The 13,366-nt window shown below is 38.1% G+C and overlaps 1 protein-coding gene across 17 annotated transcripts in view; it reads left to right on the top strand.

Moving 5' to 3' along the window:
- KIF16B (kinesin family member 16B) overlaps positions 1-13,366 on the top strand; it is a 550,717-nt gene that overhangs the window by 370,255 nt on the left and 167,096 nt on the right. For 5 of the 17 annotated variants that reach the window (XM_072634507.1, XM_072634504.1, XM_072634501.1 and 2 more), the window contains one exon: positions 9,464-10,770. The exons of the other annotated variants lie outside the window; for them this stretch is intronic. In XM_072634507.1, coding sequence (XP_072490608.1) covers positions 9,464-9,622 — 159 coding nt within the window. In that variant the 3' untranslated portion in view covers positions 9,623-10,770. Of the gene's footprint in view, positions 1-9,463; positions 10,771-13,366 lie in introns of those variants that run through there. 17 annotated transcript variants of the gene reach the window in all.

The raw sequence follows: 13,366 nt of genomic DNA, 5'->3' as shown, positions 1-13,366 counted from the left end.
ATCAGCCGACTATTAACCTGGTAGGATTTGTTCTTATGAGGCTGTTCCTGCTCCTACATTCTCATTGTCTACCTAATCATTCTTCCTTGTGGCCACTTTCAAGCCTTCATGTTCCTTAAGTATCCCTTTTTAATGACACATTCTAGAATTTTGTTCAGGAACTCAAGCTCACTGGCATATAGTTTTCCCACTCTGCTTTCTTCCTGTTTTTGAGAATTGTTACAAAAGAGTTAATAGCAGAGGTTTGCCTCCCAAAATGTAGTAAAATAGTAAAACTAATGTAGAGCACACACCCAGATATCACTGTGCCCTTTACACACAGACCACTCAGTAAATACTTGTTGAATGAATAAATTAATCAACAACAAGCAGGTAGAATTAAATGTTACATATTATGGCAGTACTCTAAGAGCTGTACGAGTTCATAGGAAGTTGATTCAGCTCCCATGGAAGAGGTGTAATCTAAACTAGTCATAAATCATAGGATTTAGAGCTGATTGAGGCTTAGAGATTATTTAGTCCCTTGACACATGGGCATAATTTGGATCGCTTAGAGGGAAGGCATAAAGATAAGTGAATATTATGTGTTTGTGAGACAGAAAAGCCAGTGTCACTAAAGTAGAGGGTGCTCTACATTGAGGAGTTATGGAAAGGGGAACAAATTTAAGTAGGTGGGGCCCAATTAAGGAGCCATTGGATTATTTTGACCAGGGGAGTAACTTGCTGAAAGAAATATTTTAGGAACATTATTATGGCAGTGGTGAGCTGGATGGATTAAATAAAGAGAACCTGTAGTCAAAAAGGCTAGCAGTCATCTGTTGAGGTAATGTAGACATGAGGTATTAAGTACCTAGATTGCCATTTTTACAAAATAATAGGTTTTTAGAGAGGAGTGTAAATTGGGTAACAGTGTTACTTCTGATATGATGCTGTCTATACAGTCTGTCCCAAAAGTTTTAGTGCAGTTATAGGCTTTAATAGATTAAAACTACACTAAGATTTTTGGGATAACCTACATTTAGTGACATTACATAAATGGTAAGTGGATCATCTTCCTGTTAGTGTAAAGGAGCTATAGGAAAAGAGATGAAAGATAATATTTATATGCCTATCTCTAGATGTATTCACACATATGCTCACACACATACATGTATATTCATATACATTTCAGAGGAACAGAGAGAAAAGGAAGGCCAAGGACAGACCCTTGGAAAACACCCACATTAAAAATCTGGGAAGAAGGTAAAGTTCCTACCTTAGGAAACCATTAAGGAAAAGGAAAAAAACAAAACAAATTTTCAAATCCTTCCTGGTTCAAGAATTTGAATGATGAAAGTGAAAGAGAATGATCTTAAATATGTGTACGTACACACACATATCCAATAGATAGGCTTCATATATCAGTATTAATCACTTAAATTGAATTAATGAACAAACAAATTGACCTGAAATGCAATGCGGACAGCTGAAATTCTGGAGATTACAGAATATACAATATAACTTCTGATAGATATGCTAGCAGACTCCTTTAGCTTTAAACATGAAATAATACATAGTGTATTATATGAAATTAGGTCCATTAATTCATAAATATTTATACTTGGACAAATAAAATTTCCCAATAAGGGGCATTTGGTAAACAAGTTTGTCCTCTACCACTTTTTCCTCTTGAATAATTACATCGATTTTATGATAATGTTGAATTTTATTGTGTAATTGCTTAATCATTAGAACCATTAAATAATCACAAAATATATCCCCTATAACTTCTAGAATTATTGCTGAGATTTCTACCTAAAATTAAAAGCCTTGCTTTTAAAATCATGCTTAATTTAATGTAATATTTTTTATAGATCTTAGGATCAAAGCTCTAGATTTGGAAAGGTTCTCCATGTCCCCCTATTTCTAACCCCATCATTTTACAGGTGAAGAAACTGAGGCCCAGGGAGGTGAAGTAACTTACCCAGTCACACAGATAGTAAGAGCACAGGTGGGATTTTAGTCTAGATCCTCCAACTGGATAGCAAGTTCTTTTTTCATTGGACCCTTTTGCCTCCTTTTTAAATGACATTAATCCTTAATGCCAAACATTTCAAAAGCTAATTGACTTAGAAGCCCAATTGAGAGTTATTTACAAGTTTGAAATAAGGTTCCACAATGGGAGTGAAATAGGGGATGAAATCACAGGTTTGGACCAAATATATCTGTTTTTTTCTTTTTTACCAAACCTCTATTTTCTTTGGTATCAGGAACACCTGTTGAAGTATTCAATCAATGAAAATTAGCATGTGCTCTGCAACTTGAAGTCTTAGAGATTCTGAGGATATTTTGAAAATTTGAATTAGGCAATACATAGACAGCAAGCGTCAGAAGCAGAATCTGAATGCATGTTTTCCTGTCTGGAACCAGCTCTCCAACCAAAAAGTCATGCTGTCTCTCCATCTGTCTGTGTGTGTCTCTCTCTCATAAAATCTATTTGTTATATGTAATGTGTATGTATGTGTGTGTGTATTTTATAACATATTTAGATGGATAAATGAGCCATACTAATTATTATCTTAAGTATCTGGCATATATTAGACCCTTAATACATGTTTATTGATTGAACGTCATTGTTGTTATTCCTACCACGATTTGTTGCAAATGTGTCCTGTACAATTCAGATAGACCTGGTACAAACGAGCCTCCCTGGAATGTCACTTTGCCATAGTTGTGGCAGCCTTACACAACCCTAGTCTAGACTTAACAAAATATTTCCGTAGTTATGCTGAAAGGTTTTTCTCCCTATCTTTAAGGCATTTAGTTAATGATGAATTTTCATGCAGCCTGGTAAATGAAACACCTAACTTTTGTCAGACGGCTATGTGTCTTTAGGCTGTTCCCATGCTTCATAACTTCTGAGGACAATGAATACCACTGAGCTGTGTTCTTTATAAATATGGCACCACTGGGAGGATAAGGCCCCATTTAATTTTCAGAGAGCATTTCCATTTTAATAAATTCAGTAACTTTAAATTAAATTATGGATTTATGTTAAATTTTGTAAAAAATAGAGTGCTTCCCACAACAATGAGGTAGCAGGAAAAGCATGAAAATTACATTGCTGAGTTTATGTGTGGCACAGGAAATGAGCAGTAGGGCTACAATTACAGGTGTGAACTCTATTAAAATAGTAATTTTTAATAACATAAAATGGCCAGCTAATTAAAATAGATGGAAAGTAGCCTTGTCAATAGACAGGAAGTCTGGAGTCCTTCAAAGCTTTCTGAATAAATTGTTTCCTTATTGATTACCTGAAATTCAAGTTAAATTTGAAGGTCTTAAGTAAGTATAGACTACCTATGGAACTTCCTTCAAGATTGACCCAATTTAAAGGTTGTGAAAAGAGTAGATTGTATCAAAGGACAGTGCTGGTGACCACTTGTTAAACTTGAAGGTTACAGAGGTGAACAGAGCCAGTTCTCATTTGCATTATTTCCTTAGTGTGAAGTACAAAGCATTTTGCTAAATCCTGGAGATGATAACTGATCTTCATGTGACTGTAAAGTTTTGCAAAGTATTTCATATAGATTCATATAGATCTCATGTAAGCCTTACAAAAACCCTGGGAGATATTATAGGTACTATTATACTCATTTTACAGATGAGGAAACAGAGGATCATAGAGGTTAAATCACTTGCCATTGGTTCACTCATTTAATTAACATTTATTAAGCACCATCCTATGGGAAAGGTATCATGCTAAGTGCCAAGGATGCCAAGACAAGGAATGTGGTATGTGATTCTGTGGAGTGAGAGGCAGGCGAGTGTTATAATATATGCACAGGTAAGTAATTACAGTGTATTTTCTTTGCAGTGAGGTGAGAATACTAGTAACTGGAGGAATGGGGATATAGAAGAGACACCATCTAAGAGGTGGCATCTGAGCAATGCCTCCAAGGAAGCCAGGGATTCTAAGCAATAGAGGGGAATTAGGGAAAACCCATTTTAGGAATGGGCCTTAGCAAAGGCACGCAGAGAGGAGCAATGGAATGTTGCGTATGCCATATCAGACAAAAGCTTCCAACACAGATGTTGCTGACAATTCCAGGCTGTGGAAAGAATAGTGCGCACTGCTCTCCTCCCCCCTTCGACAATCTACCAGTAAAATGTAAGCTCATTAAGGGCAGGAAATGTTTGCCTTTTTATATACAGTGACTACTACAGTATCTCACACTTGGTAGGACAGTGGTTGTGCTTAGTGAAATATTTATTGAGAGTTGAATTGGATGGAATCGGTTCTGGCCATGGAGAACATTCCATTAGAGCCAAAATTACATACAGGCAAAGTAGGGTTCCATGTATAAGACATGATTGGAGGTATAAGTGCTACAAAACCCTATCATCCCCAAATTATCAACCTTATTGGCTTGCAGTAGGAGACTACCATCTCTGAAAATGCCCCTTGGTTAGACAAAAAACGTCTACTGTCTCTATAAGTCCACTTTTGAGATGCACCTGTGGGACATGGTTCCTTCTTTCCTGGGAAGAGAAGACAATCTCTATAGTTGTAGTTCCTAGTATACCAGCATAGATTGATTTACTAAACCAATTCCTACCTTGGAAAGCATAGAGAAGTAAGGTTATTAAGAGGACAAACCTAAGCCAGGAAAATTTAAGTTAGGCAGGTATGTTTTGGAGTGCCAACACAGAGAAGTTGTGTCCTTGTATCACCAAGACCCAGACATACACAGGAGGGCCTGCTGTACAGGTTCTTAGGTCTTCTTTGCTAAAAGGAAAGCAGCTTTTGAGAGGTCAACAATCACTTTAATCAAGCACATATATCATTCACTTGGTTCAGGGCAAAAAGTCAGCACCCTGGACTTCAGAGAAAATACAGAGAAATCAAAATCAACAGATAGGGCTTCCAGCTGCCTGACATAAACAATACATGCATCATAGATCAATAGGCAGATCCAACTGTCTGGCCATACATATGTAGTTACCAGAGAGAGAAGCACCAACATCTGGGTTTTCAAAGCTGGGGGGCTCCTTAGCAGCTGCCCAGAGTCTCCTCTGGCCACTTCCCATGAGTAATCCCCAAAGTGAAACCTCACCTCAAGAGTATTTAAACACTTTTCAGAGCCAGAAGGCATCACAACCCTTGAGAACTAGTGCCTCATTAGAAATTAACAAAAGGTGTGGGCCTCCCCTAATCAAACTTCCCTTAATGGGTGCAGAAGATCTTTAGCTCTCATAATTACCACTATAGTCATCTCCTAGCTACATGGAATCTCTTACCCAACCTACATCTACCTGTTGTGATTTGGATATTGTACCAAACTGTTTTTTTTCCTGTTCCTCCCTCTTGTAGTCTTTGATGTAAGTGATTAGTCCCTAGGCAGTGAAAGGAGGAAGGCTATATTGTGGAATATAGGTGTGTTGCAAAGAAAATATGTCGGTTAACCTTTATTTTTAAAAATAGACATGTTCTTCTTTTAAAAAAGTGATAAATTCATCAAGTCAAACTATTAACATAGCACATGTCTCACTTTATGCAATAGGTATATTTATTGAATGTCTATAATATGTTTATAGAACCACAGATCCAGCACCGGAAAGGGATCTTACAGGCCATGTTGTTCAAACCCCTTGTTTTACAGATAAGGAAACTGAGACCCAGGGCAGGTTAGTGACTTGCTCAAGGTCACAGTGAGGTGGGATTTGAGTCCAAGTGATCTGACTCCAAAACTGGTGCTCTTTCCACTCTCCCAAACTGTTAATCATATTATTTCAGTGTACTTAGAAAATCAGCTGTTTAAAGGAAATCTTTATTTCAACTGTTAAGTAGAAAATTTATCTTATAAGTGAATAATCATCCTCTAATTTATTGTTATGATCTAATCAGATTTGTGTATAGTGGATTTTCATCAAGGTATCCCTGTGTTAAATCTACATAGAGATATGGGCATTAGTCCAGAAACCTTTTGCTGTGTTCTTTTATTATGTACATAATCTGATAACTCCTAGTCTTCTGACCAGGAAGGTGCCCCGGTACTTGGCTACATGAACTTGATTTTGATCTTCCCGTAATCTTTCCTTTTTATCCTTCAAGCTTTATTGGGTCCTTCCTGTTAAGAGACCCTATTTTGTGAACTAATTATGACAAATATTGACACAACATCTGTTTCCAACTTTACATTACTTTCAAGTCTATAGGAATTCCTCTGGAAGGCATAATTGTGATAAGAAAAGAATTTCTGCACAATTATGTAACCTGTGGGAGGCTTAAAAAATATTTGTAGCCAAGCTGTTGGGTACTGTGACTCGGTATTGCTCTTGTTGCAGTGCTTACATAAACATGTATGTCTAAGTGGGATTAGATGCATGTGAATGAGTTAGAAAGATAAGTCAGTCCCATCTACATTTAATATTAATAATAATTAGAGTTTATAGAGTACTTTATGATATCTAAAGTACTCTATAAACATTACCTCATTTGATCCTCTCAGCAAAGTAAGGAGTGTCAACAGGAAATCACAACTTCCCAAAACATCTGTTTAAGACTGATTTTATTACAAGAGAAATGAACGTGCATGCAGAACCCTATGCAAGTGCAACAAGTTAACAATTCAAACAGAAGCTTGTAGGACCTAGTTCTTTTGATCCTAAGTTCAGAACTGTTTATACTTTTCTACCCTAACTCCTTTCAGAAAAGGAGAATGAATTCTTGGATTCTGATAGAAGTTGCTGAGCTCCACTTATGCTGGGGCTAGTGTTACTAAACAGATTTTTTTTTTTTGTGCCATGAGCATATATTTCTCTTAGGTCATTTCTGGACATGTTATTAAATTAGTTATCTCACTTACCCAGTGGAAAATGTGGAAAGGATGCTTTAATCAACTTCCTGTATTATAGAAGATCCTAACCTGACACCAAAGCTGGCCTTAGCTTGCACCCCTACCTCCTTTTTTTGCAGATTTGCAGAGCATCAACATCGAATGTTATTCACATCATTTTAGGGCAGTGTTCCAGATGCTTGGATTATTAAAGTCTGAACAGTATTTGTAACCCTAAAACAAACATCCAAAACAAATGGAGTTTACAGCAGTAATTTTGGTTAGTCAGGATGTCTTTGTGTGGCTAATTGTACAACTGGTAAATGATATGTAAATGTTAGCTTTATGGCATTGGATCTCTTGTCATCAACATTTCCTCCCTCATACTTTACTTGATGTACTCCTAAGCAGACACTGACCATTTAGGGTCAGCAGCAGATAGATTTAGGATGATTTTTCTTTGAGTCCTATTTCCACTAAATAGCCAATATAATAGAAAAGTGACAGTGGAGTGTTTTTTGTTTTGTTTTTTTACCTCCTCAGTAGCTTTGAGTATTTCTTTTAGTAACATATTGTAGGTCTAGAGTGATGTTCCTGCCCAAAGCTGAACTTCTCTAATTCCATTAAAGGACACCCCTGCTCTCTCAGTCACTCAGGTGATTCTGAGACTCCCCAGCTTCACTTTACTTCAGTTGCTCAGTCCCGTTGTTTCTGTCCCCAGATGTTGTCTCCCTTGCTAACTGCACCCTCCCATTAGAGGTGTAGACGCAGTGCCCTGGAAGGATTTTGGAACTCCGAGATGGAGCTGTGGATGGAGCTGGAGTCCAGAAGAACTGAGTTCAGATTTGCCTTTAGATGTTAACTGTGTGACCCTTAGGAAGTCCTTTAATGGTTGTCTACCTTAGTTTTCTCTTCTGTCAAACGGAGATAATAATAGCGCCTGGTTCCCAGTGTTGTGAGGATAAGATGACTCAGCATTTGTAAGATGCTTTGCAGACCTATGTAGACTTTAGGTGTTATCATCACCATGAGCCAGGGGCCCAAGCTATCATGGTGGGTAAGACCCCACTGCATCTAGCTGGCCTGATTCCACTCTCTTTCAGTCAGGCCAGTTTCTAATCTGCCTTTGACTCCCTCACACCCACCAGTCTCTTGATCTGGGAACTGTAATCAAATCAACATTACCAGTGTTACTGAAAAGCACATCTCCCCTGACCTCCATCCTGGGACTTCCCACATCAGAATGCCCTTCCCTGGCCACCACTTTGATAAATTCATTGTTTCCTCTAATCAGACTAAATTCTCCTGGATGGCAGAAACTGTCATTCTTTTGTTTTTATATTTGTATCTACTGCAGTGCTTGACGCAGTCCCTGGCCACTCATATCTGCCTTCCTCCCTAGGCTTCCTTGTTGGTTAGTGTTTTTCAGTTGTCTAACTCTCCATGACCCAATTTGGGATTTTCTTGGCAGAGATACTGCAGTAGTTTACTGTTTTTTTTCTCCAGCTCATTTTACAGATGAGGAAACTGAGACAAACAGGGTTAAGTGATGTGCCCACAGCTAAAACATGTCTGAAGCCAGATTTGAACTCAGGAACAGGAGTCTTCCTGACTCCAGGCTCAGCACTCTACTCACTGTGCCATTTACCTACCCCGTCTTTGCTTGACCACTTCCTCAGTTCTGGCTGTCTAGCCTGGACTATGACAACACTCTCCTTTTTGATGTTCCCTTGACTCTCTCCTCATTCTAATCCACCCTCCAGATAGCCACTCCAAAGTGTGCTACTTAATAAATGCTCATTGATTGATTCATAGCATGTTAAAAGCAGAAATGCAGTTTAAATATAGCCAAATCTAAGACATTCAAAATGACTTCAGAGGTCAAACCAGATGGTTAGTATCAGAGATGGGATTAGTACCCAGATGCCTCAATTCCCAATTGCATTATATATTGAGAGTTGGAAGAGGCCCTCGAGATCATCTGATCTCTAACTCTGATAAGAAAACTGAGGCCTAGAGACATATAAGTGACTTATCTAAGGTCACCAAGTAATAAATAGAAGAAATGTGCCTTGAATTCAGTTCCTCTAATGAAAATTCTGTGCTTTTTCCAATCCATTGTATCACTTCTTATTAAGGCATAGGCAAGTTAAAAATCTGGAAATATACTAACAATAGTTTCATATTCTGTTACCTGCTACATGGTAGAAAAGAAATTAGCCACATTTTCCATAAGAAATTATTTTTAGATTCATAGGGTGAATAGTGGAATGTTCCTTAGCCATCAGCTAGTCTAAACCCTCCTTTTACAAATGAGATAACTGAAGTCCAAAGAAGGTAAAGTAAGTGAATTTGCCTCTAGTCACACCAGTGATAAGTGGCCCAGCCAGGTATAGGCCAATTTCTCTCCAAACAATTCTTATACTCTTCCTTCTACGCTTTGGGTGGTCACAGCTGAAGTGTTTTGGAACTCCTTTCACCTTAGAGATTTCTCGTTGTTTTTTACATTATATTTAACGAGGGTGCTGGCTTTCTGTAGCATTCATGGGAATTGTTTGCTTTTTTCCCCCAGTTTATCTTCACTATAACCCCAGCTAATGGATTTATGCCTCCTGAACATGTTTCAAAATGTCTTTCCTCCACAGCAATACCTCAGGAACTTTTTCAATGTGATGCTTCAATCTGCAACATCCCCATTACACCTCGATAAAGTGGGCCCGACTCTGTCAAAGCATACCATCTGTGAGTTCTCCCCCTTCTTTAAAAAAGGTGTGTTTGACTACAGCAGCCATGGAACCGGCTAGAGCGGAGCCCGAGCCCAGCAGCAAACGCAGTGCCTTTCTTTAGCAAGACTCCTCCTGAAACACAAAGAAAATGCTTGTGCAAAGGTCTCAGCCTAACTCTTCACAGCTGAAAACAGATATGCAACAATTCTTTCCTTTACCTTTTAATGTTTTTCCGACTTAGTGCCTGTGTTTGGGAATAGAATGTTGTACCAATTGTTTCTACCTGTGGTTTCCATGGCAAGACACGGTCACTATTGAACCCCAGGTGAATACAGCTCCTTCCTATTGCTCAGACAATTCATTTCCATGTGGCAGGATTGCTTCACTTTGCCTTTTGCTCTCCAAATTTAGCTTACATTTTAGAGAACCTGGGTAATATCTGATTTTCTTTTTTCTAAGATGTGTCCTCATATCCCCTTCCATTAGATCCTATTAGCATTTCCTCCCAAAAAAGACATTTTTAATTACTTGATTTTATTGTTTGTTTATTTTCCTCTTGGACTGACAGCTTTTGTATAATACCCAGAAGTTGATGTTTACAAAGAATTTTATGTTCTGCAAAAGAATTTTAAGGCAAATCATGTCTCAAGTCTTCCATGCTTGACTATTTGGATGTAATGTAAGCTGCATCACTTGATATGGACATATATGGAACACATGCAGATAGGATATTCCTTTGACCTTGTTAAGTCAAAATATCTGTTTTCTAATTTCTTAGAATGTACCTTTCATGCACTCTCTGCTTTCTCAGTAAAGCATAATACGAGTGTGTAGCAAGTCATATATTTTTAAAGAATATGTTGTTCCTGTTTGTGTTACATTCTCTATAAGTGCTTTAGTTGAATTAGAATTTACAATGTTTTACTAAATGATACTTAAATGACTCAGGACTTATGTAGAATTGCACATATATATAAAAATATATATACAATGTAATATCTGCTTTGTGGTACATGAGGAAAAAATGTAAGTAGAAAGAACATATGTATATGCAAATTGTATATATTCCCATGCACAGATTTATATATTATATATATATAGGCATATTCTTATTGATCAGTTGTATCAAAATGTATACAGAATTATTAGGGGGCATCACAAAGGTATTTGCTTCATGCAAAATTGAAATCGAGCTGCTATCACTATTAAATGAAATTATGGAAGAATTTGTACTCTGGCGAAACTCATTTTACAGTTTGAGACACAATCATTCTTACCGTCACCTCTTTAAAATTTTAGCTACTGTAGTTGGAAAATATATGAAATGTGTAATTTATCTGTGTGTATTGTGGAAACTTCACAGTGGCAATGATTAAAGTCACAAAGGAGCAGATAACAAAGCATGCTTACGGTCAGCCATCCCACTTCGATATTCCCTTCCTGAAATATGTTTGTAGGTGCTGTTTTTCTCACTAAGTAAAGCCCCTCATCACATAGACCAACTATAAAAGTGTAGATTGGTGGGAGTGAGTCAAGTCTTTACTGTGTCAGGTAGAGAACCTGCTTCCCAGTGCTTGCAATCAGAGTTTGGACAATAAGCTTGGGGTCAAGGTAGGGGGGAATTCCTGTTAGAGAATTTAAACTAAGAAATTAAAGGAGAGCAGCTGGAGAGATAATAATTGTGTGTCATTTACTTTAAGAGTTGGAACTCTAAAGATTTCTCTCCTTTGGTGACTAAACCAAATACTTTTCTTCCAAGTGATCAAATAATCTATGTTGCCTGTCCTTTTAGTGAGTAAGGAGGTCTCTCCTCTTTAGGTCCCCCAGCTTGCAGTGCTCACTTGGTGGGGGTAAATGGGCATGTTCCTGGAAGGACTAAATAAACCATCCAGTTGCAGTCGCCATTTCCAGTAGTCAGGTTGGAGTCAGGAGCCCCAGGTTCAAGGCCTGGCTCTGCTGATGAGTTACTCAACTTTGGGTCTCAGATCATTATTAACACTGACAACAATGCACTTTATATACCTTATTTCATATGATCCTCACAACAACCCACAGGTAAGTCATAACTACTATTCCTTGCATTTCATCAATAAGGAAATGGAACCTAATTGAGCGTACGTGCCTTGTTAGAAATCACATAGCCTCTGTGGAGGGATTCAAACATACATCTTTCCTACTTCAAGTCCATTACTCCATTATGCACCATACCATATTATCTTTCTTTTTCTGTCTGTAAAATGAAGGACTAGAATGGATAATTTTTCATTATCTTCTAGCTCTAACATCCTATGATTATAGCATGCACGAGCAAGGTAAAGGGTAAGTTGTCTTTTATTGGGAGGTGGGGGAGGTCTATAAACCCTAAATTCAGGGCAGTGTATACCTTCATACAGATAGAACATGAGGGAGATGCTGAAAGGCACCTGACTGACAGTATTGAAACCCAAGTTTGGACTCTACCACCTTAAGACCCAAGGTAGAAAAGCGTTAGAACCCAGGGATTTCACTTTCCAAATAGCTTAAAAAGGGGAAGATTCCAAAGAATGAAAAAGATCTCAAATATCACCCTTGACCTCTCCTTCCCCTCCCAAAAAAAAAACCAAGAACACTTAATAGGCCTACTGTCTCATTTCTGTAAAATCTTTATAGAACACTGTGGGAGCGTTCCTGGAGCTTCAAGGGACATTTGACATCATCTATTCAGCTCCTCCTCATTTTGCAGGTGAGATAATGAGGCCTAGAAAGACAAAGTGATATACCTAAGGTCACTCAGACACTAAGTGGCAGAGCCAAGATTTAAGCCCAAATACACTTCTTTTCCCACTGTACAGTGGGATACAGTGAATACAGATAGGAACAGACAAGCTCAGAGTCACAAAATCATTTTAGAGGTGCAAAGTATTTAAGATATTTCTCTAAGCCAGTTGATTTCAGAAAAGCATTTGGTGTATTAGAAGAAGGGGGGCAGTAAAAACTCTTCTCAAATCATGTATCTCTGATACAGACCTTAAAACCATACCAAGGCTCTATGAAAGCACCAACCATGGAAATTATTTTGTTCAGCTATTGGCTAACTATCAACTTGAGAACAAGTAAGGATAAAACCAGGTGACATTGTCACACAGGTTGTTCACCATTGCCATGGACAGTGTCCTGCCCAGAGTCCAAACAGAATCTGATATCTCTTAATTGTGAGAATGTCTGCATGTTCTTTTTCCAAAGGTGATTCATTAAGCTGTATTTTTTTCAAATAGAGGATTTAAAGGATTAAGAATAATTTGTAGTTAGCACATATTTATATTAAAAGTTTTTTCTTAGAGTAAGCATTCCCCTCTAAGTCTTATTTATAGAGTTAATTTGCTTAGCAAGCCTTTGTTTTAGAAATAGCATTCAAGTGACGCTTCAGTGTGCTCAGATCACAAATGTTTGAAATCCAAGTTATTTAGGATTTATGGTTAACTTGGTCACATGGTCACCTCATTACCCTAGGGTCCTTAGATGATTTGTCCTGCCTTCACGCTGGACAGGAAGTTCTGATGTCAGGAGGGAACAACACCCTGAAGTCAGACAGTGAGCTACTATTCCCATTTAAATTTAGAAGTACAAACAAAGAGTTCACATTGGTATAGAAGCGTGGCCCACCTGAAACGATGTAGGTCTGACTTTTAGGATCATCAAGGAATGCAGAGGTTCCTAGGAGGTGGCCTGAGGCAGCTGCTTTTCCAGCTTCCAGATAATATCTGGGCTAGAGAGGGAGCTTCACCATGAGTGTCCTCCCTGCTGGGCAGTGATTCCAAAACATGGGTGAATTGTAACATTCCA

Source organism: Notamacropus eugenii, chromosome 1 (genome assembly GCF_028372415.1).
Source record: "Notamacropus eugenii isolate mMacEug1 chromosome 1, mMacEug1.pri_v2, whole genome shotgun sequence".
Classification (NCBI taxonomy): Eukaryota; Metazoa; Chordata; class Mammalia; order Diprotodontia; family Macropodidae; genus Notamacropus; species Notamacropus eugenii.
Note: the sequence above shows the minus strand (reverse complement) of the source record. Positions and strands in the feature narration are given on the sequence as shown.